The sequence below is a fragment of the Oncorhynchus kisutch genome, unplaced genomic scaffold (genome assembly GCF_002021735.2).
Source record: "Oncorhynchus kisutch isolate 150728-3 unplaced genomic scaffold, Okis_V2 scaffold3649, whole genome shotgun sequence".
Classification (NCBI taxonomy): domain Eukaryota; kingdom Metazoa; phylum Chordata; class Actinopteri; order Salmoniformes; family Salmonidae; genus Oncorhynchus; species Oncorhynchus kisutch.
The window spans coordinates 222501-249647 of NW_022265594.1; the positions used below are offsets into that span (position 1 = coordinate 222501).

The 27147-nt window shown below is 45.1% G+C and overlaps 2 protein-coding genes across 2 annotated transcripts in view; one reads left to right on the plus strand and one right to left on the minus strand.

Moving 5' to 3' along the window:
• Positions 1–5100, plus strand: part of LOC116371768 (heme-binding protein 1-like) — a 10339-nt gene extending 5239 nt beyond the window's left edge. Inside the window, exons 6-7 of the mRNA XM_031820779.1 lie at positions 963–1126; positions 1637–5100. Of these exons, the coding sequence (XP_031676639.1) occupies positions 963–1126; positions 1637–2093 (621 nt within the window). The 3' untranslated portion in view covers positions 2094–5100. The remainder of the gene's footprint in view (positions 1–962; positions 1127–1636) is intronic.
• A 1570-nt stretch (positions 5101–6670) lies between these two features.
• LOC116371767 (keratin, type I cytoskeletal 9) lies at positions 6671–25337 on the minus strand. Its single transcript, XM_031820771.1, has 9 exons — positions 24650–25337; positions 22056–22138; positions 18084–18240; positions 17801–17962; positions 17504–17629; positions 17020–17163; positions 15255–15405; positions 8179–9999; positions 6671–6951 (listed from the first exon to the last, which is right to left on the minus strand). The coding sequence occupies exons 1-9, from the start codon at positions 25166–25168 to the stop codon at positions 6911–6913; spliced, it is 3204 nt and encodes a 1067-aa protein (XP_031676631.1). The 5' UTR covers positions 25169–25337; the 3' UTR covers positions 6671–6910.
• Between the last annotated feature and the right edge of the window lie 1810 nt (positions 25338–27147).

Below are 27147 nucleotides of genomic sequence, written 5' to 3' on the forward strand. Positions count from 1 at the left end.
ATCTATATATCTGTGGGGATAATGACCTATGATCTATATATCTGTGGGGATATTGTTCTATGATCTATATATCTGTGGGGATATTGTTCTATGATCTATATATCTGTGGGGATAATGACCTATGATCTATATATCTGTGGGGATAATGACCTATGATCTATATATCTGTGGGGAGAATTACCTATGATCTATATATCTGTGGGGATAATGACCTATGATCTATATATCTGTGGGGATAATGACCTATGATCTATATATCTGTGGGGATAATGACCTATGATCTATATATCTGTGGGGATAATGACCTATGATCTATATATCTGTGGGGATATTGTTCTATGATCTATATATCTGTGGGGATATTGTTCTATGATCTATATATCTGTGGGGATAATGACCTATGATCTATATATCTGTGGGGAGAATTACCTATGATCTATATATCTGTGGGGATAATGACCTATGATCTATATATCTGTGGGGATAATGACCTATGATCTATATATCTGTGGGGATAATGACCTATGATCTATATATCTGTGGGGAGAATGCTGTATGATCTATATATCTGTGGGGATATTGTTCTATGATCTATATATCTGTGGGGATATTGTTCTATGATCTATATATCTGTGGGGATATTGTTCTATGATCTATATATCTGTGGGGATAATAATGTATGATCTATATATCTGTGGGGATAATGACCTATGATCTATATATCTGTGGGGATATTGGGGATATTGTTCTATGATCTATATATCTGTGGGGATAATGCTTGATTATCTACATATCTGTGGGGATAATGCTCTATGGTTCTGGAGTTATTTCTATCAGAGGGGATAATGACTTGAATTCTAAGGAATTGTGCCATGTCATTATGTCTGTGTGAACTAATCCAGGCTGGATGTTATCAGTGATGTTATAATGTGTTAGTGTTGTTGGGATGTCTCTCTCTCCAGCTCTACTTTACTGAGATGCCCTCTATGGATGTGTACGTGCGTAGCTACGGAGGCTGGATGTTGTCAGTGACCTCCAGGCTTCACGCTCACCTACTGACCAAGGAGCTGGCCAGGGTCCAGGCTGACTACAACCACACCTACCACTACGGAGTGGGTTACGACAGGTAGGCCTGGACACACACACATATGCACACACACACACACACACACACACACACACACACACACACACACACACACACACACACACACACACACACACACACACACACACACACACACACACACACACACACACACTAATCTCAGTTATACACAAACACACTAATCTCAGATACACAAACACGCACACACACACACACACACACACAAACTAATCTCATATACACACACACTATGATCTCATAAATACACATATACACCTCTCTTTCTCGCTTAGTATTGAGTCTGTCTGTCTGTCTGTCTCACTTCCTTTATGAACTCTCTCTCTCTGTCTCTCTGTCTCTCTGTCTCTGTCTCTCTCTGTCTCTCTCTGTCTCTCTCTCTCTCTCTCTGTCTCTCTCTGTCTCTCTCTGTCTCTCTCTGTCTCTCTCTGTCTCTCTCTGTCTCTCTCTGTCTCTCTCTGTCTCTCTCTGTCTCTGTCTGTATTGATTCTTTCCTGTGTTTCTCTCCAGTCCTCTGAAGCTGCTGAACAGACACAATGAGGTGTGGTACGTAGCTGAGGGAGAGGCTGTCTGCTCTGACCCCCAAGAACCAACCCCACCACACACACCTACCCCCACACACACACCCAATGCCACACACACACCCAACGCCACACACACACCCAACACCTCACACACACCCAACACCTCACACACACCCAACACCTCACACACACCCAACGTCACACACATCCCCTCCAGCACCATCTCTGACTCCCCCTCAGATCTCCCAGCCAACCGGCCACCCACCCCCTCCCAGGCCCCCGAGGTGACCCCCTCTCAGGGCTCGGTGGTCAGGGAGACCCCCTCGGCCAACAGCTCTGACCCCCAGACGGACGGCCCCTGGAACAACACTGTGGAGGCCTCCCTGGAGGACACCCCCTCTGATAACGCTGTCGCCGACCCCGCTGACCTCAACCTGGCCTAGTCCTGCAATACTATACATGACCCTGAACAGTAGAGGGGTACAGAGGGCTGCTGTGGTGAGAGAGCTCCTTCAGTTAGATGTCCATTTGGAATTGGGCCCTTGTCTCAGTATTTACTGTAATACACCACCGCCCCCTACTGGTGTCATATGGTGACTACACATATTAGCTTTATTCACCTGCCGCTCACCTGTTATCCGTGTTACCACACTGATCTGTTATCCATGTTACCACACTGATCTGTTATCCGTGTTACCACACTGATCTGTTATCCATGTTACCACACTGATCTGTTATCCATGTTACCACACTAATCTGTTATCCATGTTACCACACTGATCTGTTGTTCATGTTACCCTGTTATCCATGTTACCACACTGATCTGTTATCCATGTTACCCTGTTATCCATGTTACCACACTGATCTTTTATCCATGTTACCACACTGATCTGCTGTCCATGTTACCACACTGATCTGTTATCCATGTTACCACACTGATCTGTTATCCATGTTACCACACTGATCTGTTATCCATGTTACCACACTGATCTGTTATCCATGTTACCACACTGATCTGTTATCCATGTTACCCTGTTATCCATGTTACCACACTGATCTGTTATCCATGTTACCACACTGATCTGTTATCCGTGTTACCACACTGATCTGTTATCCATGTTACCACACTGATCTGTTATCCATGTTACCACACTGATCTGTTATCCATGTTACCACACTGATCTGTTGTTCATGTTACCCTGTTATCCATGTTACCACACTGATCTGTTATCCATGTTACCCTGTTATCCATGTTACCACACTGATCTTTTATCCATGTTACCACACTGATCTGCTGTCCATGTTACCACACTGATCTGTTATCCATGTTACCACACTGATCTGTTATCCATGTTACCACACTGATCTGTTATCCATGTTACCACACTGATCTGTTATCCATGTTACCACACTGATCTGTTATCCATGTTACCACACCGATCTGTTATCCATGTTACCCTGTTATCCATGTTACCACACTGATCTGTTATCCATGTTACCACACTGATCTGTTATTCGTGTTACCACACTGATCTGTTATTCGTGTTACCACACCGATCTGTTATCCGTGTTACCACACTGATCTGTTATCCATGTTACCACACTGATCTGTTATCCATGTTACATCCATGTTACCACACTGATCTGTTATCCATGTTACCACACTGATCTGTTATCCATGTTACCACACTGACCAATGGCAGCACTGTAGATATAACCCTGACCAATGGCAGCGCTGTAGATCTAACCCTGGCCAATGGCAGCGCTGTAGATCTAACCCTGACCAATGGCAGCGCTGTAGATCTAACCCTGGCCAATGGCAGCGCTGTAGATCTAACCCTGACCAATGGCAGTGCTGTAGATCTAACCCTGACCAATAGCAGCGCTTTAGATCTAAACCTGGCCAATGGCAGTGCTGTAGATCTAACCCTGGCCAATAGCAGCGCTGTAGATCTAACCCTGGCCAATGGCAGCGCTGTAGATCTAACCCTGACCAATGGCAGCGCTGTAGATCTAACCCTGGCCAATGGCAGCGCTGTAGATCTAACCCTGACCAATAGCAGCGCTGTAGATCTAACCCTGGCCAATAGCAGCGCTGTAGATCTAACCCTGACCAATAGCAGCGCTGTAGATCTAACCCTGACCAATAGCAGCGCTGTAGATCTAACCCTGGCCAATAGCAGCGCTGTAGATCTAACCCTGGCCAATGGCAGCGCTGTAGATCTAACCCTGGCCAATAGCAGCGCTGTAGATCTAACCCTGGCCAATGGCAGCGCTGTAGATCTAACCCTGGCCAATGGCAGCGCTGTAGATCTAACCCTGGCCAATAGCAGCGCTGTAGATCTAACCCTGGCCAATGGCAGCGCTGTAGATCTAACCCTGGCCAATAGCAGTGCTGTAGATCTAACCCTGGCCAATGGCAGCGCTGTAGATCTAACCCTGGCCAATGGCAGCGCTGTAGATCTAACCCTGGCCAATGGCAGCGCTGTAGATCTAACCCTGACCAATGGCAGCGCTGTAGATCTAACCCTGACCAATGGCAGCGCTGTAGATCTAACCCTGACCAATGGCAGCGCTGTAGATCTAACCCTGGCCAATAGCAGCGCTGTAGATCTAACCCTGGCCAATGGCAGCGCTGTAGATCTAACCCTGACCAATGGCAGCGCTGTAGATCTAACCCTGACCAATGGCAGCGCTGTAGATCTAACCCTGACCAATGGCAGCGCTGTAGATCTAACCCTGACCAATGGCAGCGCTGTAGATCTAACCCTGACCAATGGCAGCGCTGTAGATCTAACCCTGACCAATGGCAGCGCTGTAGATCTAACCCTGACCAATGGCAGCGCTGTAGATCTAACCCTGACCAATGGCAGCGCTGTAGATCTAACCCTGACCAATAGCAGCGCTGTAGATCTAACCCTGGCCAATGGCAGCGCTGTAGATCTAACCCTGGCCAATGGCAGCGCTGTAGATCTAACCCTGGCCAATAGCAGCGCTGTAGATCTAACCCTGGCCAATAGCAGCGCTGTAGATCTAACCCTGACCAATAGCAGCGCTGTAGCAGTGTGGTAACTTTATTCTCCTTTATCATTATTCATTGTTTACAGATAAAGTTGTATTTCTGTCACACTGACTAGAAGGTTCTCCACTCGTTGTCGTCTCCGTTGTCTATTTATTTGTCATTATTTATACATGTATTTTCTGTCTGTTTGCAGCTTTTACATTCAGCTTGATATCAGTCGGTAGTGTATAATGACTCACCATGTCTGTATGACACGATGGTGTGTGTGAAAATGCTTAACTTGTATCATTAGTCAAATAGTCGAAATGTAACCATTTAAAAGTGATAGACTGATGTTTCATCTGTAGATGTACCCGAGAGGGTTTCTGTTCGTCTGGTTGTCATATCTGTCAAGTCTTGAGGATGGCGCAATAAACCACTAAAACAAACATACTGAGTCATAGAATTATCGCTGTGTGGATTTGGACTTCACTAAACCAGAGTTCATACATTTATATGGACTTCACTAAACCAGAGTTCATACATTTATATGGACTTCACTAAACCAGAGTTCATACATTTATATGGACTTCACTAAACCAGAGTTCATACATTTATATGGACTTCACTAAACCAGAGTTCATACATTTATATGGACTTCACTAAACCAGAGTTCATACATTTATATGGACTTCACTAAACCAGAGTTCATACATTTATATGGACTTCACTAAACCAGAGTTCATACATTTATATGGACTTCACTAAACCAGAGTTCATACATTTATAATCTGTGTCTGGGACATCAGTTTCTAAATGTAAAGTCACAGATCAGCCTGCATCACATCCGGCTGTGATTGGGAGTCCCGTAGAGCGGAGCACAATTGGCCCAGCGTCGTTCGGTTTTGGCCGGGGTTAGGCCGTCATTGTGAATAAGAATTAGTTCTTAGCTGACTTGCCGAGTTAAATGAATAATAATAATAATTTAGCAGATGTTATTGTGTTAAATCAGAAATAATAAAAGATCAGGAGGGAGCATGTAGTCTGAGGTCAGTTGATGTTCATTCAACCACATTTAGACTCAAGTGACCCTAGTCAGGATTAAACCTGCTCCTGGATTCATCTCATCTGTGAAAACTAGTTTCTCGGCCCCAAATTACATCTCTTCTCCTGTTGATCTAGGATCAGGTTCCCCTGCCCCCTGGTATTCATGAAGGTTGTCAGAGTGCTGATCTAGGATCAGGTTCCCCTGCCCCCTGGTATTCATGAAGGTTGTCAGAGTGCTGATCTAGGATCAGGTTCCCCTGCCCCCTGGTATTCATGAAGGTTGTCAGAGTGCTGATCTAGGATCAGGTTCCCCTGCCCCCTGGTATTCATGAAGGTTGTCAGAGTGCTGATCTAGGATCAGGTTCCCCTGCCCCCTGGTATTCATGAAGGTTGTCAGAGTGCTGATCTAGGATCAGGTTCCCCTGCCCCCTGGTATTCATGAAGGTTGTCAGAGTGCTGATCTAGGATCAGGTTCCCCTGCCCCCTGGTATTCATGAAGGTTGTCAGAGTGCTGATCTAGGATCAGGTTCCCCTGCCCCCTGGTATTCATGAAGGTTGTCAGAGTGCTGATCTAGGATCAGGTTCCCCTGCCCCCTGGTATTCATGAAGGTTGTCAGAGTGCTGATCTAGGATCAGGTTCCCCTGCCCCCTGGTATTCATGAAGGTTGTCAGAGTGCTGATCTAGGATCAGGTTCCCCTGCCCATTGAATCCCATTCATTCCTAGGAACAGTGGGTTAACTGGTCTAGGAACAGTGGGTTAACTGGTCTAGGAACAGTGGGTTAACTGGTCTAGGAACAGTGGGTTAACTGCCTTGTTCAGTGGCAGAACGACAGATTTGTACCTTGTCAGCTCGGGGGTTTGAACTTGCAACCTTCCGGTTACTAGTCCAACGCTTTGATTTAACACACGATCAATGCAGCGTCATCTTTAATAATGAAACACTCAGTAAAACACAAAGAAAAACAACATCTCATTGTAGGGTCAGGTTTTTATTATAAATGGAAACGTCAAATGTAATTTAAATTAAACAGAAGAGAGAGAAGCGACACGTCATGATGTTCAGGTCAGAATGTGGACTGTGTGTGTTCTGTCAGGTGAGCTGTGTGTTAGTAGTAGAGAGAGGCTACACGTACGTGTGTGTGTGTGTGGTGGGGGTAGGGGGTTCCGTGGTCCTGGAGAGTTTTGTGACGTGAATCAGAGAAGGGAATCACTATATGGGAACTATGGTAATATCACCAGTAGAGACTTTACCTGGAAGAGAGAGAGAGAGACGGAGAGAGAGACATTGAGTAGCAAAATCTTTTTTTACAATTTTGTAATATCTCTATCCTCACCTTCCATGGTGGAGCTGGTCTAGTTATTATATCTCTATGTTTACCTTCCATGGTGGAGCTGGTCTAGTTATTATATCTCTATGTTCACCTTCCATGGTGGAGCTGGTCTAGTTATTATATCTCTATGTTCACCTTCCATGGTGGAGCTGGTCTAGTTATTATATCTCTATGTTCACCTTCCATGGTGGAGCTGGTCTAGTTATTATATCTCTATGTTCACCTTCCATGGTGGAGCTGGTCTAGTTATTATATCTCTATGTTCACCTTCCATGGTGGAGCTGGTCTAGTTATTATATCTCTATCCTCACCTTCCATGGTGGAGCTGGTCTAGTTATTATATCTCTATGTTCACCTTCCATGGTGGAGCTGGTCTAGTTATTTTATCTCTATGTTCACCTTCCATGGTGGAGCTGGTCTAGTTATTATATCTCTATGTTCACCTTCCATGGTGGAGCTGGTCTAGTTATTATATCTCTATGTTCACCTTCCATGGTGGAGCTGGTCTAGTTATTATATCTCTATGTTCACCTTCCATGGTGGAGCTGGTCTAGTTATTATATCTCTATGTTCACCTTCCATGGTGGAGCTGGTCTAGTTATTATATCTCTATGTTCACCTTCCATGGTGGAGCTGGTCTAGTTATTATATCTCTATGTTCACCTTCCATGGTGGAGCTGGTCTAGTTATTATATCTCTATGTTCACCTTCCATGGTGGAGCTGGTCTAGTTATTATATCTCTATGTTCACCTTCCATGTTGGAGCTGGTCTAGTTATTATATCTCTATGTTCACCTTCCATGGTGGAGCTGGTCTAATTATTATATCTCTATGTTCACCTTCCATGGTGGAGCTGGTCTAGTTATTATATCTCTATGTTCACCTTCCATGGTGGAGCTGGTCTAGTTATTAAATCTCTATGTTCACCTTCCATGGTGGAGCTGGTCTAGTTATTATATCTCTATGTTCACCTTCCATGGTGGAGCTGGTCTAGTTATTATATCTCTATGTTCACCTTCCATGGTGGAGCTGGTCTAGTTATTAAATCTCTATGTTCACCTTCCATGGTGGAGCTGGTCTAGTTATTATATCTCTATGTTCACCTTCCATGGTGGAGCTGGTCTAGTTATTATATCTCTATGTTTACCTTCCATGGTGGAGCTGGTCAACACGCTGGTGGAAGACGAGTTGCTACCGGACACGGTCATGCCCCCGCCCGATGACATCATCATGGAACCTCCGCCGACCACAGTGCCACCTTCCGATGACACCGTTGCTGGGCCCCCGCCTGACACCATCGCAGCACCTCCTGATGACATCAGAGCTGGTCCCCCACCGGACACCATTGCGACGCCTCCTGATGACATCAGAGCTGGTCCCCCACTGGACACCATTGCGACGCCTCCTGATGACATCAGAGCTGGTCCCCCACCGGACACCATTGCGACGCCTCCTGATGACATCAGAGCTGGTCCCCCACCGGACACCATTGCGACGCCTCCTGATGACATCAGAGCTGGTCCCCCACCGGAAACCATTGCGACGCCTCCTGATGACATCAGAGCTGGTCCCCCACCGGACACTATCGCGACGCCTCCTGATGACATCAGAGCTGGTCCCCCACCGGACACCATTGGGACGCCTCCTGATGACATCAGAGCTGATCCCCCACCGGACACCATTGCGACGCCTCCTGATGACATCAGAGCTGGTCCCCCACCGGACACCATTGCGACGCCTCCTGCTGATGGTGCCGTGCCGCCTGCTGATGGCGCCGTGCCTCCTGCTGATGGCGCCGTGCCTCCTGCTGATGGCGCCGTGCCTCCTGCTGATGGCGCCGTGCCTCCTGCTGATGGCGCCGTGCCTCCTGCTGATGGGGCGGTGCCTCCTGCTGATGGCACCGTGCCTCCTCCTGATGGGGCCGTGCCGCTTCCTGATGGCGCCGTGCCGCTTGCTGATGGTGCCGTGCCTCCTGCTGATGGGGCCGTGCCTCCTGCTGATGGCGCCGTGCCTCCTGCTGATGGGGCAGTGCCTCCTGCTGATGGCACCGTGCCTCCTCCTGATGGGGCCGTGCCGCTTGCTGATGGCGCCGTGCCGCTTGCTGATGGTGCCGTGCCTCCTGCTGATGGGGCGGTGCCTCCTGCTGATGGCGCCGTGCCTCCTGCTGATGGCGCCGTACCTCCTGCTGATGGCTCCGTGCCTCCTGCTGATGGCTCCGTGCCTCCACCTGATGGCGCCGTGCCTCCTGCTGATGGGGCCGTGCCTCCTGCTGATGGCGCCGTGCCTCCTGCTGATGGGGCCGTGCCTCCTGCTGATGGCGCCGTGCCTCCTGCTGATGGCGCCGTGCCTCCTGCTGATGGGGACATGCCGCTTGCAGATGGCACCGTGCCTCCTCCTGATGGGGCCGTGCCGCTTGCTGATGGCGCCGTGCCTCCTGCTGATGGCGCCGTGCCTTCTGCTGATGGGGCCGTGCCTCCTGCTGATGAGGCCGTGCCTCCTGCTGATGGGGCCGTGCCTCCTGCTGATGGGGCCGTGCCTCCTGCTGATGGGGCCGTGCCTCCTGCTGATGGGGACGTGCCTCCTGCTGATGGGGCCGTGCCTCCGGCTGGTGCCGTGCCGCCTACTAATGGCGCCGTGCCTCCTACTGATGGCGCCGTGCCTCCTGCTGATGGCGCCTTGCCTCCTCCTGATGGGGCCGTGCCTCCTCCTGATGGCGCCGTGCCTCCTCCTGATGGCGCCGTGGCTGATCCGCCGCCAGACACTATTGCGGGGCTTCCTAATGACATCATGGCTGGTCCCCTGCCGGACACCATTGCGGCACCTCCTGATGACAGCATGGCTGCCCCGCCCCCAGAACTGCTAGAGGTGGAGCTAGTGGAATGCATCAACATGGAGCTTCCTCCCGTCCCCACTCCTCCTCCCGAGGATTTCACCTCCAACACAGTGGTCCTGGTCACAACAGCCTTACCTGAGTACATAGACAAACGTGTTAATGAGACCTTTAGAACATCTACATATAAAGCAATAGTCCGCCCCAGTAGAGTCATATTACCCATAAAAACACCAGAAATGGTTCCAATGATTTTTCATGCCATTAATATTTCACGTCGTGAATTGTACAAACATTTCAAACTCAGCGTGTATTTGGTGTAGGTTGACTGTGCATTCGGAAAGTATTCAGACCCCTTCCTTTTCAGAAAGTATTCAGACCCCTTCCTTTTCAGAAAGTATTCAGACCCCTTCCCTTTCAGAAAGTATTCAGACCCCTTCCCTTTCAGAAAGTATTCAGACCCCTTCCTTTTCAGAAAGTATTCAGACCCCTTCCCTTTCAGAAAGTATTCAGACCCCTTCCCTTTCAGAAAGTATTCAGACCCCTTCCTTTTCAGAAAGTATTCAGACCCCTTCCCTTTTCAGAAGGATTCAGACCCCTTCCTTTTCATAAAGTATTCAGACCCCTTCCCTTTCAGAAAGTATTCAGACCCCTTCCCTTTCAGAAAGTATTCAGACCCCTTCCCTTTCAGAAAGTATTCAGACCCCTTCCTTTTCAGAAAGTATTCAGACCCCTTCCTTTTGGCCACGCTTTGTCACGTTACAGCCTCATTCTAAAATGGATTAAATAAATGTTTTTCCTCAATCTACCCCCAATACCCCATAACTCAATCTACCCCCAATACCCCATAACTCAATCTACCCACAATACCCCATAACTCAATCTACCCCCAATACCCCATAACTCAATCTACCCCCAATACCCCATAACTCAATCTACCCACAATACCCCATAACTCAATCTACCCCCAATACCCCATAACTCAATCTACCCCCAATACCCCATTACTCAATCTACCCCCAATACCCCATAACTCAATCTACCCCCAATACCCCATAACTCAATCTACCCCCAATACCCCATAACTCAATCTACCCCCAATACCCCATAACTCAATCTACCCCCAATACCCCATAACTCAATCTACCCCCAATACCCCATAACTCAATCTACCCCCAATACCCCATAACTCAATCTACCCCCAATACCCCATAACTCAATCTACCCCCAATACCCCATAACTCAATCTACCCCCAATACCCCATAACTCAATCTACCCCCAATACCCCATAACTCAATCTACCCCCAATACCCCATAACTCAATCTACCCCCAATACCCCCATAACTCAATCTACCCCCAATACCCCATAACTCAATCTACCCCCAATACCCCATACCAATCTACCCCAATACCATACTCAATCTACCCCCAATACCCCATAACTCAATCTACCCCCAATACCCCATAACTCAATCTACCCCCAATACCCCATAACTCAATCTACCCCCAATACCCCATAACTCAATCTACCCCCAATACCCCATAACTCAATCTACCCCCAATACCCCATAATGACAAAGCAAAACTGTTTTTTAGAAATTTTTGCAAATGTATTAAACATTTAAAAACAGAAATACCTTATTAACATAAGTATTCAGACCCTTTGCTATGAGACTCAAAATTGAGTTCAGGTGCATCCTGTTTCCATTGATCATCCTTGAGATGTTTCTACAACTTGATTGGAGTCCACCTGTGGTAAATTCAATTGATTGGACATGATTGGGAAAGGCACACATGTCTATATATGGTTCCACAGTTGACAGTGCATGTCAGAGCAAAAACCTTGCCATGAAGTCAAAGCAATTGTCTGTTGAGCTCCGAGACAGGATTGTGTCGAGGCACAGATCTGGGGAAGGGTACCAAAACATTTCAGCAGCATTGAAGGTCCCCAAGAACACAGTGTTCTCCATCAATCTTAAATGGAAGAAGTTCGGAACCACCAAGAGTCTTCCTAGAGCTGGCTGCCCTGCCAAACTGAGCAATCGGGGGAGAAGGGCCTTGGTCAGGGAGGTGACCAAGAACCTGATCGTCAATCTGACAGAGCTCCAGAGTTCCTCTGTGGAAAACCTTCCAGAAGGACAACCATCTCTGCAGCACTACACCAATCAGGCCTTTATGATAGAGTGGCCAGACAGAAGCCACTCCTTAGTAAAAGTCACATGACAACCCGCTTGGATTTTTCCAAGAGGCAACTAAAGGACTCTCAGAACATTCTCTGGTCGGATGAAACCAAGATTGAACTCTTTGGCCTGAATGCCAAGCGTCACGTCTGGAGGAAACCTGGCACCATCCCTACGGTGAAGCATGGTGGTGGCAGCATCATGCTGTGGGGATGTTTTTCAGCGACCGGGACTGGGAGACTAGTCAGGATCGAGGGAAAGATGAATGGAGCAAAGTACAGAGAGACCCTTGATGAAAACCTGCTCCAGAGCGCTCAGTACCCTAAGCAACGACCCTTAGCACACAGCCAATACAACACAGGAGTGGCTTCAGGACAAGTCTCTGAATGTCCTTGAGTGGCCCAGCCAGAGCCCAGACTTGAACCCGATAGAACATCTCTGTAGAGACCTGAAAATAGCTGTGCAGTGACGCTTCCCATCCAACCTGACAGAGCTTGAGAGGATCTGCAGAGAGGAATGGGAGAAACTCCCCAAATACAGGTGTGCCAGGCTTGTAGCGTCATACCCAAGGTGCTTCAACAAAGTACTGAGTAAAGGGTCTGAATACTTACGGAAATGTAATGTTTCCATTTTATATTTTGTATTTTTTTTGCTTCAATAATTGTCATTATGGGGTATTGTGATGTCATTATGGGGTATTGTGATGTCATTATGGGGTATTGTGATGTCATTATGGGGTATTGTGATGTTATTATGGGGTATTGTGATGTCATTATGGGGTATTGTGATGTTATTATGGGGTATTGTGATGTCATTATGGGGTATTGTATGTATATTGATGTGGGAAAAAAAACTCTTTAATCCATTTTAAGAATGAGGCTGTAACGTAGCAAAATCTGGGAAAAAGTCAAGGGGTCTGAATACTTTCCGAATGCACTGTACCTTGGCGTGATGTTTTGACAGCCGTGTAATTCTCTCGAACAGTGTGAGTTTTACCAATATATCCGCCTAAATTTACTCCAAAAAATTGGACATGCTAATTGTTGACAAACGTTACCTTGTCCGGCGGGAGAGATTTGCGCGGTTATCAACATGTCACACCAGTGTAAGCCTACACCAGATACAGACCAGGTTATCAACACGTCACACCAGTGTAAGCCTACACCAGACACAGACCAGGTTATCAACACGTCACACCAGTGTAAGCCTACACCAGACACAGACCAGGTTATCAACACGTCACACCAGTGTAAGCCTACACCAGATACAGACCAGGTTATCACCACATCACACCAGACACAGACCAGGTTATCAACACATCACACCAGACACAGACCAGGTTATCAACACATCACACCAGTGTAAGCCTACACCAGACACAGACCAGGTTATCATCACACCAGACACAGACCAGGTTATCAACACGTCACACCAGTGTAAGCCTACACCAGACACAGACCAGGTTATCAACACGTCACACCAGTGTAAGCCTACACCAGATACAGACCAGGTTATCAACACGTCACACCAGTGTAAGCCTACACCAGACACAGACCAGGTTATCAACACGTCACACCAGTGTAAGCCTACACCAGATACAGACCAGGTTATCACCACATCACACCAGACACAGACCAGGTTATCAACACGTCACACCAGTGTAAGCCTACACCAGACACAGACCAGGTTATCAACACGTCACACCAGTGTAAGCCTACACCAGACACAGACCAGGTTATCACCATATCACACCAGACACAGACCAGGTTATCAACACGTCACACCAGTGTAAGCCTACACCAGATACAGACCAGGTTATCAACACGTCATACCAGTGTAAGCCTACACCAGATACAGACCAGGTTATCAACACGTCACACCAGTGTAAGCCTATACCAGATACAGACCAGGTTATCAACACGTCATACCAGTGTAAGCCTACACCAGATACAGACCAGGTTATCACCACATCACACCAGACACAGACCAGGTTATCAACACGTCACACCAGTGTAAGCCTACACCAGACACAGACCAGGTTATCACCATATCACACCAGACACAGACCAGGTTATCAACACGTCACACCAGTGTAAGCCTACACCAGATACAGACCAGGTTATCAACACGTCATACCAGTGTAAGCCTACACCAGACACAGACCAGGTTATCAACACGTCATACCAGTGTAAGCCTACACCAGATACAGACCAGGTTATCACCACATCACACCAGACACAGACCAGGTTATCAACACGTCACACCAGTGTAAGCCTACACCAGACACAGACCAGGTTATCACCATATCACACCAGACACAGACCAGGTTATCAACACGTCACACCAGTGTAAGCCTACACCAGATACAGACCAGGTTATCAACACGTCATACCAGTGTAAGCCTACACCAGACACAGACCAGGTTATCAACACGTCATACCAGTGTAAGCCTACACCAGATACAGACCAGGTTATCAACACGTCATACCAGTGTAAGCCTGAAATTTTCATTAATTCACACGTCTGTGTATTTACCTTTATTTAACTAGGCAAGTAATATTAAGAACAAATTCTTATTTTCAATGACGGCCTAGGAACAGTGGGTTAACTGGTCTAGGATCAGAGGGTTAACTGGCCTAGGAACAGTGGGTTAACTGGCCTAGGAACAGTGGGTTAACTGGCCTAGGAACAGTGGGTTAACTGGCCTAGGAACAGTGGGTTAACTGGCCTAGGAACCGTGGGTTAACTGGCCTAGGAACAGTGGGTTAACTGGCCTAGGAACAGTGGGTTAACTGCCTGTTCAGGGGCAGAACGACAGCCTAGGAACAGTGGGTTAACTGCCTGTTCAGGGGCAGAACGACAGATTTGTACCTTGTCAGCTCGGGGGTTTGAACTTGCAACCTTCCGGTTACTAGTCCAATGCTCTTACCACTAGGCTACCCTGCCGCCCCGTTATCAACAAGTCACGCCAGTGTAAGCCTACACCAGACACAGACCTTGAATAAAAGTAGTTCCAAAATCCCAGATGGAAAAATTAATTGTGAAAAAACGATTGGAACCGTTTCTGGGTTTTATGACTCATACTGTAGTACTCAAGAGCTGTGATTCCATAACTTTGTACTTCCAATGTTTTCTTTGTGTATTTTTGTATTTTACAGACTCTTGAAAGATCAGCCTTTCATGCTGAGAGATCCTAACTAACAAGTTTTACCTGCCGACCTCCCGGCCCCTCCAGAGACCACCATGCCCCCTCCCAGGTCAGCCCCTCCAGGGACCATGCCCCCTCCCAGGCCAGCTCCCTCCAGCAGATACTTATACTGCTGGATCTCCATCTCTAGACGACTCTTGATGTTCAGAAGGATCTGGAAGAGCGAGTGAGAGGTAGAGAGCGAGAGAGGGGGAGGTAGAGAGAGAAAGAGAAAGACAGAGGGGGAGATGAGGTAGAGAGAGGGGGGAGAGAGGGTTGTAAAGAGAGAGGGGGTAGAGCGAGAGGAGGGAGAGAGGGTGGTAGAGAGAGAGGGGAGGGAGAGAGGGTGGTAGAGAGAGGGGGAGGGGGAGAGAGGGAGCGAAGTGGAGAGGTAATTTATGATTGAGCCGGCATTCGCAGCGCTTACCATGAATGCGATATCCGTGCTGGAGAAATTACGTATAGTGAGCTCCTCTGTAACGCTGCTCTGTAACGCTCCTCTGTAACGCTGCTCTGTAATGCTCCTCTGCAACGCTTCTCGGTAACGCTGCTCTGTAATGCTCCTCTGTAACGCTCCTCTGTAACACTCCTCTGTAACTCTCCTCTGTAACTCTCCTGTGTAAAGCTGCTCTGTAACGCTGCTCTGTAATGCTGTAACGCTGCTCTGTAACGCTGCTCTGTAACGCTCCTCTGTAACGCTCCTCTGTAACGCCCCTCTGTAACGCTGCTCTGTAATGCTCCTCTGTAACGCTGCTCTGTAACGCTGCTCTGTAACGCTCCTCTTTAACGCTGCTCTGTAACGCTGCTCTGTAACGCTCCTCTGTAACGCTCCTCTGTAACACTCCTCTGTAACACTCCTCTGTAACACTCCTCTGTAACACTCCTCTGTAACACTCCTCTGTAACGCTGCGCTGTAACGCTGCTCTGTAATGCTGTAACGCTGCTCTGTAACGCTGCTCTGTAACGCTGTAACGCTCCTCTGTAACGCTGTAACGCTCCTCTGTAACGCTGCTCTGTAACACTCCTCTGTAATGCTCCTCTGTAATGCTCCTCTGTAATGCTGTAATGCTGCTCTGTAACGCTCCTCTGTAACGCTCCTCTCTAACGCTGCTCTGTACCGCTGCTCTGTAACGCTCCTCTTTAACTCTGCTCTGTAACGCTGCTCTGTAACGCTCCTCTGTAACGCTCCTCTGTAACGCTGCTCTGTAACGCTGCTCTGTAACGCTGCTCTGTAACGCTCCTCTGTAACGCTGCTCTGTAACGCTGCTCTGTAACGCTGCTCTGTAACGCTCCTCTGTAACGCTCCTCTGTAACACTCCTCTGTAACACTCCTCTGTAACACTCCTCTGTAACACTCCTCTGTAACACTCCTCTGTAACACTCCTCTGTAACGCTGCTCTGTAATGCTGTAACGCTGCTCTGTAACGCTGCTCTGTAACGCTGTAACGCTCCTCTGCAACGCTGCTCTGTAACGCTGTAATGCTGCTCTGTGACGCTGTAACGCTCCTCTGTAACGCTCCCCTGTAACGCTCCCCTGTAACGCTGCTCTGTAACGCTGCTCTGTAACGCTCATCTGTAACGCTCCTCTGTAATGTTCCTCTGTAACGCTCCTCTGTAACGCTCCTCTGTAACGCTCCTCTGTAGCGCTCCTCTGTAACGCTCATCTGTAATGCTCCTCTGTAATGCTCCTCTGTAACGCTGCTCTGTAACGCTGCTCTGTAACGCTCCTTGGATTGAACCCCTAATCAGTGTTTGTGAGTGATTCAGTATAGAGGTATGGTGACTGTACCTGGTAGTCCTGGCTCTGCTCAGTGGTGCTGGCCCTTATGGAGGTCAGTTCTCCCTCCAGGCCCATCACCTTGCCACTATACCCAGACAGACGTTGCTGGAACTGGGACTGAACCTCCAACAGCCTGGCCTCTAGGTTCGCCATCTGGAGGAGGGCCGGGTGGGGGACAAACACAGAGAGAGAGACACAAAGGGAACACACACACAGGCCCACACACACATTTAGCATGATAGGTATTGGAAATGGGGACATTTGGGGAGTATAGTGAGTGAGCGGGCATGGTAGGGTTTGTATAGTGTGTGTGTGTGTGTGTGTGTGTGTGTGTGTGTGTGTGTGTGTGTGACCCACCCCCATACGTAGTCCCTGGTATTCCATCTGTAGGGTTTCTATAGTGTGTGTGTGTGTGTGTGTGTGTGTGTGTGTGTGTGTGTGTGTGTGTGTGTGTGTGTGTGTGTGTGTGTGTGTGTGTGTGTGTGTGACCCACCCCCATACGTAGTCCCTGGTATTCCATCTGTAGGGTCTGGTAGCGGTTCCGTAACTCTGTCATCTCCGACGTGGTCGTCGTGGTCGTCTCCATCACCACCGCCGACTCTGCCTGCTTCATCTCCACCTGACACACACAGAGAGAGACACACGTCACACACACACACACACACACAGACAGAGACATGTCACACACACACACACAGAGAGACACAAGTCACACACACAGAGAAACATGTCACACACACACACTCAGCACCTCTGATACATGTTTTAATGTTGGCCTGTGGTAACAGACCTGTTTCATGTACCAGGCCTCGGCCTGTCTGTGGTTTTTCTCCACGGCCGCCTCGTACTCCGACCTGACTTCAGCCAGCATCAGAGACAGGTCCTGGCTCTTAGTAGCCTGGACATCCACGTTCACCTGGCCCGTCATCCCCCCACGCATGGACAACAGCTCCTAGAGAGGTCACAGGTTAGGGGTCAGAGGGTGAGATAGACCGAGAGAAACACAGTGGGAGAGAGAGAGAGACAGAGAGAGAAACAGAGAAAGAGAGAGCGAGAGACAGGTGGGCCCTCACCTCTTCATGGCTCTTCGCCATGGAGACCCGTTCGTTCTCGTACCCCTGCAGGTCCTGCATCATGGCTGTGATGTTCATCTCAAACTCCCGCTGCAGGTTCCTCAGACCTCCGATGTCCCCCTCCACACACTGGCGCAAAGACAGCTCATTCTCCCACCTGGCAGAAATACAATGAACAGAGATGACACCATATTAACAGGCCCAGAGAGATGAGTGACAGATCCGTTAGCTCTTTGGGGTTTTATCTGTAAAGCCCTTTAGTGACACCTGCTGAAGTAAAAAAGGGCTTTAATAACTTTAACTCTACAGGATCGATGGATTAAAAATCCTACAATGTGATTTTCTGGATTTTTTTCCCTCATTTTGTCTGCCATAGTTGAAGTGTATCTATGATGAAAATTACAGGCCTCTCTCATCTTTTTAAGTGGGAGAACTTGCACAATTGGTGGCTGACTAAATACTTTTTTGCCCCACTGTATCTGATATGGGCAGAAAGCTTAAATTCTTGTTAATCTAACTGCACTGTCCAATTTACAGTAGCTATTGCAGTGAAATAATACCATGCTATTGTTTGAGGCGAGTGCACAGTTATGAACTTGAAAATGTATTAATAAACCAATTAGGCACATTTGGGCAGTCTTGATACAACATTTTGAACAGATATGCAATGGTTCATTTGATCAGTCTAAAACATTGCGCACGCACTACTGCCATCTACTGGCCAAAATCGAAATTGCGCCTGGGCTGGAATAATACATTATGGCCTTTCTCTTGCATTTAAAAGATGATGCTACAAAAAAATACAAACAACGCATGTTTTTTTCTTTGTATTATCTTTGACCAGATCTAATGAGTTATACTCTCCTACATTAATTTAACATTTCCACAAACTTCAGTGTTTCTTTTCAAATGGTACCAAGAATATGCATATCCTTGCTTCAGGGCCTGAGCTACCGGCAGTTAGATTTGGGGATGTCATTTTAGGCGAAAATTGAAAAAAATGGGGCGGATCCTTAGGAGGTTGTTTAAGAAATGACTGTGATTGATTGATAACTGCAAGATAAGGCCCAACACTACTAGTGCATGGCCTACACGCTACACACAGTGAGCATTTCAACCATAGAAACAGAATCATTGTAGTTCTATTATTTCAACACCGGGTCAGATGAACTGGATAACTGCCATGGTTTTGTTGTAAGAAATGTATGTTTTGTCTGAGAGTGATAGATAATTAAGACAATCAGTGGGGTTACAACTACAAGCAAAGACCCTATAGAAGTAGCCTCTGATAACAGTGAGCATTTCATCTCCTGAACCAAAGCTGTTAGCCTGGGCACCTGTCTGTCAGTGCTGTCGTTCCACTCCCTGTTTGGAATGTGACACGGCGTAAAAGGAGTGGAATGTTAGCTTGGTACCAGTCTGTTTGTGCTAACAGCTGTGTCTTCTAACTCACGTTCTTGCCATTTCCTGACGACTAATTGTCCAATAGACTTGGTCTGTAGGAGAAGATGAGGATTAAGTAATGAATAGTGTTGTTTGGACTATCTATAGGCTACAACTGATTTAATTATTTTCTTTACTGGTACCTACTTCATTGAGACATAGTGTACATATTGCTGTGTATATATTGTTGATTAATTATATAGGTAACAACTGGTCTCTTCTTCATTGAGACATAGTGTATATATTGTTGATTAATTATTTAGGTAACAACTGGTATCTACTTCATTGAGACAGTATATATATATTGTTGTGTATATATTGTTGATTAATTATATAGGTAACAACTGGTATCTACTTCATTGAGACAGTATATATATTGTTATGTATATATTGTTGATTAATTATATAGGTAAAAACTGGTATCTTCTTCATTGAGACAGTGTATATATGGTTGATTAATTATATAGGTAACAACTGGTATCTACTTCATTGAGACATAGTGTATATATTGTTGTGTATATATGGTTGTGTATATATTGTTGATTAATTATATAGGTAACAACTAGTATCTACTTCATTGAGACAGTGTATATATTGTTGATTAATTATATAGGTAACAACTGGTATCTACTTCATTGAGACAGTGTATATATTGTTGATTAATTATATAGGTAACAACTGGTATCTACTTCATTGAGACAGTGTATATATTGTTGTGTATATATTGTTGATTAATTATATAGGTAACAACTGGTATCTACTTCATTGAGACATAGTGTATATATTGTTGTGTATATATTGTTGATTAATTATATAGGTAACAACTGGTACCTACTTCATTGAGACAGTGTATATATTGTTGATTAATTATATAGGTAACAACTGGTATCTACTTCATTGAGACAGTGTACATATTGTTGATTAATTATATAGGTAACAACTGGTATCTACTTCATTGAGACATAGTGTATATATTGTTGTGTATATATTGTTGATTAATTATATAGGTAACAACTGGTATCTACTTCATTGAGACAGTGTATATATTGTTGATTAATTATATAGGTAACAACTGGTATCTACTTCATTGAGACATAGTGTATATATTGTTGTGTATATATTGTTGTGTATATAGGTAACAACTGGTATCTACTTCATTGAGACATAGTGTATATATTGTTGTGTATATATGGTTGTGTATATATTGTTGATTAATTATATAGGTAACAACTAGTATCTACTTCATTGAGACAGTGTATATATTGTTGATTAATTATATAGGTAACAACTGGTATCTACTTCATTGAGACAGTGTACATATTGTTGATTAATTATATAGGTAACAACTGGTATCTACTTCATTGAGACAGTGTATATATTGTTGATTAATTATATAGGTAACAACTGGTATCTACTTCATTGAGACAGTGTATATATTGTTGTGTATATATTGTTGATTAATTATATAGGTAACAACTGGTATCTACTTCATTGAGACATAGTGTATATATTGTTGTGTATATATTGTTGATTAATTATATAGGTAACAACTGGTACCTACTTCATTGAGACAGTGTATATATTGTTGATTAATTATATAGGTAACAACTGGTATCTACTTCATTGAGACAGTGTACATATTGTTGATTAATTATATAGGTAACAACTGGTATCTACTTCATTGAGACATAGTGTACATATTGTTGATTAATTATATAGGTAACAACTGGTATCTACTTCATTGAGACATAGTGTATATATTGTTGTGTATATATTGTTGATTAATTATATAGGTAACAACTGGTATCTACTTCATTGAGACAGTGTATATATTGTTGATTAATTATATAGGTAACAACTGGTATCTACTTCATTGAGACATAGTGTATATATTGTTGTGTATATATTGTTGTGTATATATTGTTGATTAATTATATAGGTAACAACTGGTATCTACTTCATTGAGACATAGTGTATATATTGTTGTGTATATATTGTTGATTAATTATATAGGTAACAACTGTGTGAGAGTGGTGCATAAAGAACCATTCTCCTCCAGGACATAAAACCTGTTTCACTGTTCAGGATATGTCCACTATGTATCACTGAGACACCTTAATGAAGAAAATAATTCAATCAAGTTTGCATGACAATCTACTCAAAATGTTACCAAAGACAATAAAGTATTCATCGATCCATTTATCCATCCATCCAATCATCCATCCATCCAATCACTCATCCATCCATCCAATCATCCATCCATCCAATCACTCATCCATCCATCCAATCACTCATCCATCCAATCACTCATCCATCCAATCATCCATCCATCCATCCAATCACTCATCCATCCATCCATGCAATCATCCATCCATCCAATCATCCATCCATCCATCCAATCATCCATCCATCCAATATACTCATACATCCATCCAATCATCCATCCATCCAATCACTCATCCATCCATCCAATCATCCATCCATCCAATCACTCATCCATCCATCCAATCACTCATCCATCCATCCTACTTGACTCTGAAGTCGTCAGCAGTCAGCTTGGCGTTGTCGATCTCCACAGCAATCTGAGTGTTCTGTATCAGGAAACCCATGAGCTGCAGACAAAGACAGGAGTCAGACACTGTGTGTGTGTGTGTGTGTGTGTGTGTGTGTGTGTGTGTGTGTGTGTGTGTGTGTGTGTGTGTGTGTGTGTGTGTGTGTGTGTGTGTGTGTGTGTGTGTGTGTGTGTGTGTGTGTGTCACAAGCCATTTCACAAATGATGATGCTTTTCAAAAATATCATATCATTTTTTGAGAAATAATTTCCAAAGACGTTTTTAGGATATGTAGTAAGATATTCAAATAACATACCCATAATGCACTCAGTAACATACCCATAATGCACTCAAAAACATACCTCATAAGGTACTCAACAACCATAACATACACAATAACCATAATGTACTCAGTAACATACCCCATAATGCACTCAAAAACATACCTCATAAGGTACTCAACAACCATAACATACACAATAACCATAATGTACTCAGTAACATACCCCATAATGCACTCAAAAACATACCTCATAAGGTACTCAACAACCATAACATACACAATAACCATAATGTACTCAGTAACATACCCCATAATGCACTCAAAAACATACCTCATAAGGTACTCAACAACCATAACATACACAATAACCATAATGTACTCAATAACATAACTCATAATGTACTCAATAACATACCCATAATGCACTCAAAAACATACCTCATAAGGTACTCAAAAACATACCTCATAAGGTACTCAACAACCATAACATACACAATAACCATAATGTACTCAGTAACATACCCCATAATGTACTCAATAACATACCCCATAATGCACTCAAAAACATACCTCATAAGGTACTCAACAACCATAACATACACAATAACCATAATGTACTCAGTAACATACCCCATAATGTACTCAATAACATACCCCACAATGCACTCAAAAACATACCTCATAAGGTACTCAACAACCATAACATACACAATAACCATAATGTACTCAGTAACATACCCCATAATGTACTCAATAACATACCCCACAATGCACTCAAAAACATACCTCATAAGGTACTCAACAACCATAACATACACAATAACCATAATGTACTCAATAACCATAATGTACTCAATAACATACCCCATAATGCACTCAACAACATACCCAATAATGTACTCAACAACATACCCAATAATGTACTCAATAACATACCCCATTATGTACTCAATAACCATAATGTACTCAATAACCATAATGTACTCAATAACCATAATGTACTCAACAACATACCCAATAATGTACTCAATAAAGTACCTCATAATGTACTCAATAACCATAATGTACTCAATAATCATAATGTACTCAATAATCATAATGCACTCAATAATCATAATGTACTCAATAATCATAATGCACTCAATAATCATAATGCACTCAATAATCATAATGCACTCAATAATCATAATGCACTCAATAATCATAATGCACTCAATAATCATAATGCACTCAATAATCATAATGTACTCAACAACATACCCCATAATGTACTCAATAATATACCCCATAATGCACTCAATAACATACCCCATAATGCACTGAATAACATACCCCATAATGCACTGAATAACATACCTCATAATATAACCTATAACCATAATGCACTCAACAACATACCCCATAATGCACTCAACAACATACCCCATAATGAACTCAATAACATACCTCATAATATAACCTATAACCATAATGCACTCAACAACATACCCCATAATGCACTCAACAACATACCCCATTATGCACTCAACAACATACCCCATAATGCACTCATCGACATACCCCATAATGCACTCAATAACATACCCCATAATGCACTGAATAACATACCCCATAATGCACTGAATAACATACCTCATAATATACCCAATAACCATAATGCACTCAATAACATACCCCATAATGCACTCATCGACATACCCCATAATGCACTCAACAACATACCCCATTATGCACTCAACAACATACCCCATAATGCACTCATCGACATACCCCATAATGCACTCAACAACATACCCCATAATGCACTCTACAACATACCCCATAATGCACTCAACAACATATATGACTATAGCAAATATAGATAAGGTCATCTACAATACTGGATATTACTTTAGCAAAAACATCCCAAGAAATGTAGCAGTAGGCTCCCACTGGGCACATACTGTATGTCAATTCAATGTCTGTCCCACATTGGTTCAACGTAATTTCATTGAAATGATGTGGGAACAAAGTTGATTGAACCAGTGTGTCTCCTGTGGGATAGTTCTTGTGCGCTTTTACGCACAACTTTTACAATTGTGTGTGTGTGTGTGTGTGTGTGTGTGTGTGTGTGTGTGTGTGTGTGTGTGTGTGTGTGTGTGTGTGTGTCACAAGCCATTTCACAAATGATGATGCTTTTCAAAAATATCATATCATTTTTTGAGAAATAATTTCCAAAGACGCTTTTATTTGTTTAATTGGCAAGCTCGCTCAGGGAGAGACGGAGAGAGAGAGAGTTTTAACGCCTACCTGCTCCAGGAGTGGTTTGAGTGTTGCGTCGTAGATGGTCAGGTCGTGCGCCTCCACCTTGTTGAATGTGAAGGTCTTCAGCTTCTCCTCCAGCTGGTGGTTGGTGGCCTCCAGCTGGCGAACCTTCTCCATGTAGGTTGCCAGGCGGTCGTTCAGGTTGTGCATGTGCTGCTTCTCGTTACCGGCGAACCCGAGGGACGTGTCCTCAACACCTCCACCGTACCCGAAACCTCCTCCTCCACCGCCACCGAACATCCCGCTGCCGCTGCCACCAGTGCTCATCCCACTCCCCAGACCTGCCATGTGGCTGGAAGACGACATCCTGAACCCTGCTCCTCCACCGTCTCCAAAGCCCTTCCCGAATCCGAGACTAGCGCCTCCTCCTCCGACCCCAATGCCCATTCTGCTCCCGAAGCTGGAGCGCATTGACGACCCCCCGGCGGAGGACAATGCCATCTTCCGGCTCCCGAATCCGGAGAAAGAGTTGGCGGAGAACCGCTGCTTCCCGGACAGACTCATCGATCACGACTACAACAATGACTATGGCCTAGCTGAGAGAAAGAGACTGCCTATCTTTCAGTCTTCTGTACTCTACCGCTACTGCTGCTGCTGAGGTGGCGAGGGTCTGAAGCGGCTGAGAGAGCCTGTGACCGCGGCTACTGTCACCGAGCGTCAAGTGTTAATATCCTGAGTATTAAGTGATGGATATATATATAGAGCGGCACTGGCTCGCTCTCCACGCCCCGGTAAAGCGCAATTGGCCACTGGTAGCCGAACCCCCCAGCCCCAGGCCAATGTTCCTTGATCTTTTGGGTGGAGCTGAAGGTACAGGGAGGTGAACTGTGTATTAATGTGACTGTCACGTGGCTAAGGGCGTGGCACTGCACACAGGACAGCACACAGGACTCTGTGTAAAAGTAGTGCACTATGCAGCGATGTAAAGTACTTCATTAAGTAAAAATACTTTAAATCACTGCTTACAATTGGGTACTTTAACCACCACTGGAAAGTAGTGCAGGGAATAGGGTGCCAATAGGGATGTATATTAGGGTAAAGTAGTGCACTACGTAGGGAATAGGGTGCCATATATGGTGCCATTAGGGATGTACATTAGGGTAAAGTAGTGCACTATGTAGGGAATAGGGTGCCAATAGGGATGTACATTAGGGTAAAGTAGTGCACTATGTAGGGAATAGGGTGCCAATAGGGATGTACATTAGGGTAAAGTAGTGTACTACGTAGGGAATAGGGTGCCAATAGGGATGTACATTAGGGTAAAGTAGTGCACTACGTAGGGAATAGGGTGCCAATAGGGATGTACATTAGGGTAATGTAGTGCACTATGTAGGGAATAGGGTGCCATTAGGGATGTATGTTAGGGTAAAGTAGTGCACTATGTAGGGAATAGGGTGCCAATAGGGATGTACATTAGGGTAAAGTAGTGCACTATGTAGGGAATAGGGTGCCATATATGGTGCCATTAGGGATGTACATTAGGGTAAAGTAGTGCACTACGTAGGGAATAGGGGGCCAATAGGGATGTACATTAGGGTAAAGTAGTGCACTACGTAGGGAATAGGGTGCCAATAGGGATGTACATTAGGGTAAAGTAGTGCACTATGTAGGGAATAGGGTGCCAATAGGGATGTACATTAGGGTAAAGTAGTGTACTACGTAGGGAATAGGGTGCCAATAGGGATGTACATTAGGGTAAAGTAGTGCACTACGTAGGGAATAGGGTGCCAATAGGGATGTACATTAGGGTAAAGTAGTGCACTATGTAGGGAATAGGGTGCCAATAGGGATGTATGTTAGGGTAAAGTAGTGTACTACGTAGGGAATAGGGTGCCAATAGGGATGTACATTAGGGTAAAGTAGTGCACTATGTAGGGAATAGGGTGCCATTAGGGATGTATGTTAGGGTAAAGTAGTGTACTACGTAGGGAATAGGGTTCCAATAGGGATGTACATTAGGGTAAAGTAGTGCACTACGTAGGGAATAGGGTGCCAATAGGGATGTACATTAGGGTAAAGTAGTGCACTATGTAGGGAATAGGGTGCCATTAGGGATGTATGTTAGGGTAAAGTAGTGCACTATGTAGGGAATAGGGTGCCAATAGGGATGTACATTAGGGTAAAGTAGTGCACTATGTAGGGAATAGGGTGCCATATATGGTGCCATTAGGGATGTACATTAGGGTAAAGTAGTGCACTACGTAGGGAATAGGGGGCCAATAGGGATGTACATTAGGGTAAAGTAGTGCACTACGTAGGGAATAGGGTGCCAATAGGGATGTACATTAGGGTAAAGTAGTGCACTACGTAGGGAATAGGGTGCCAATAGGGATGTACATTAGGGTAAAGTAGTGCACTACGTAGGGAATAGGGTGCCAATAGGGATGTATGTTAGGGTAAAGTAGTGCCCTACGTAGGGAATAGGGTGCCAATAGGGATGTACATTAGGGTAAAGTAGTGCACTACGTAGGGAATAGGGTGCC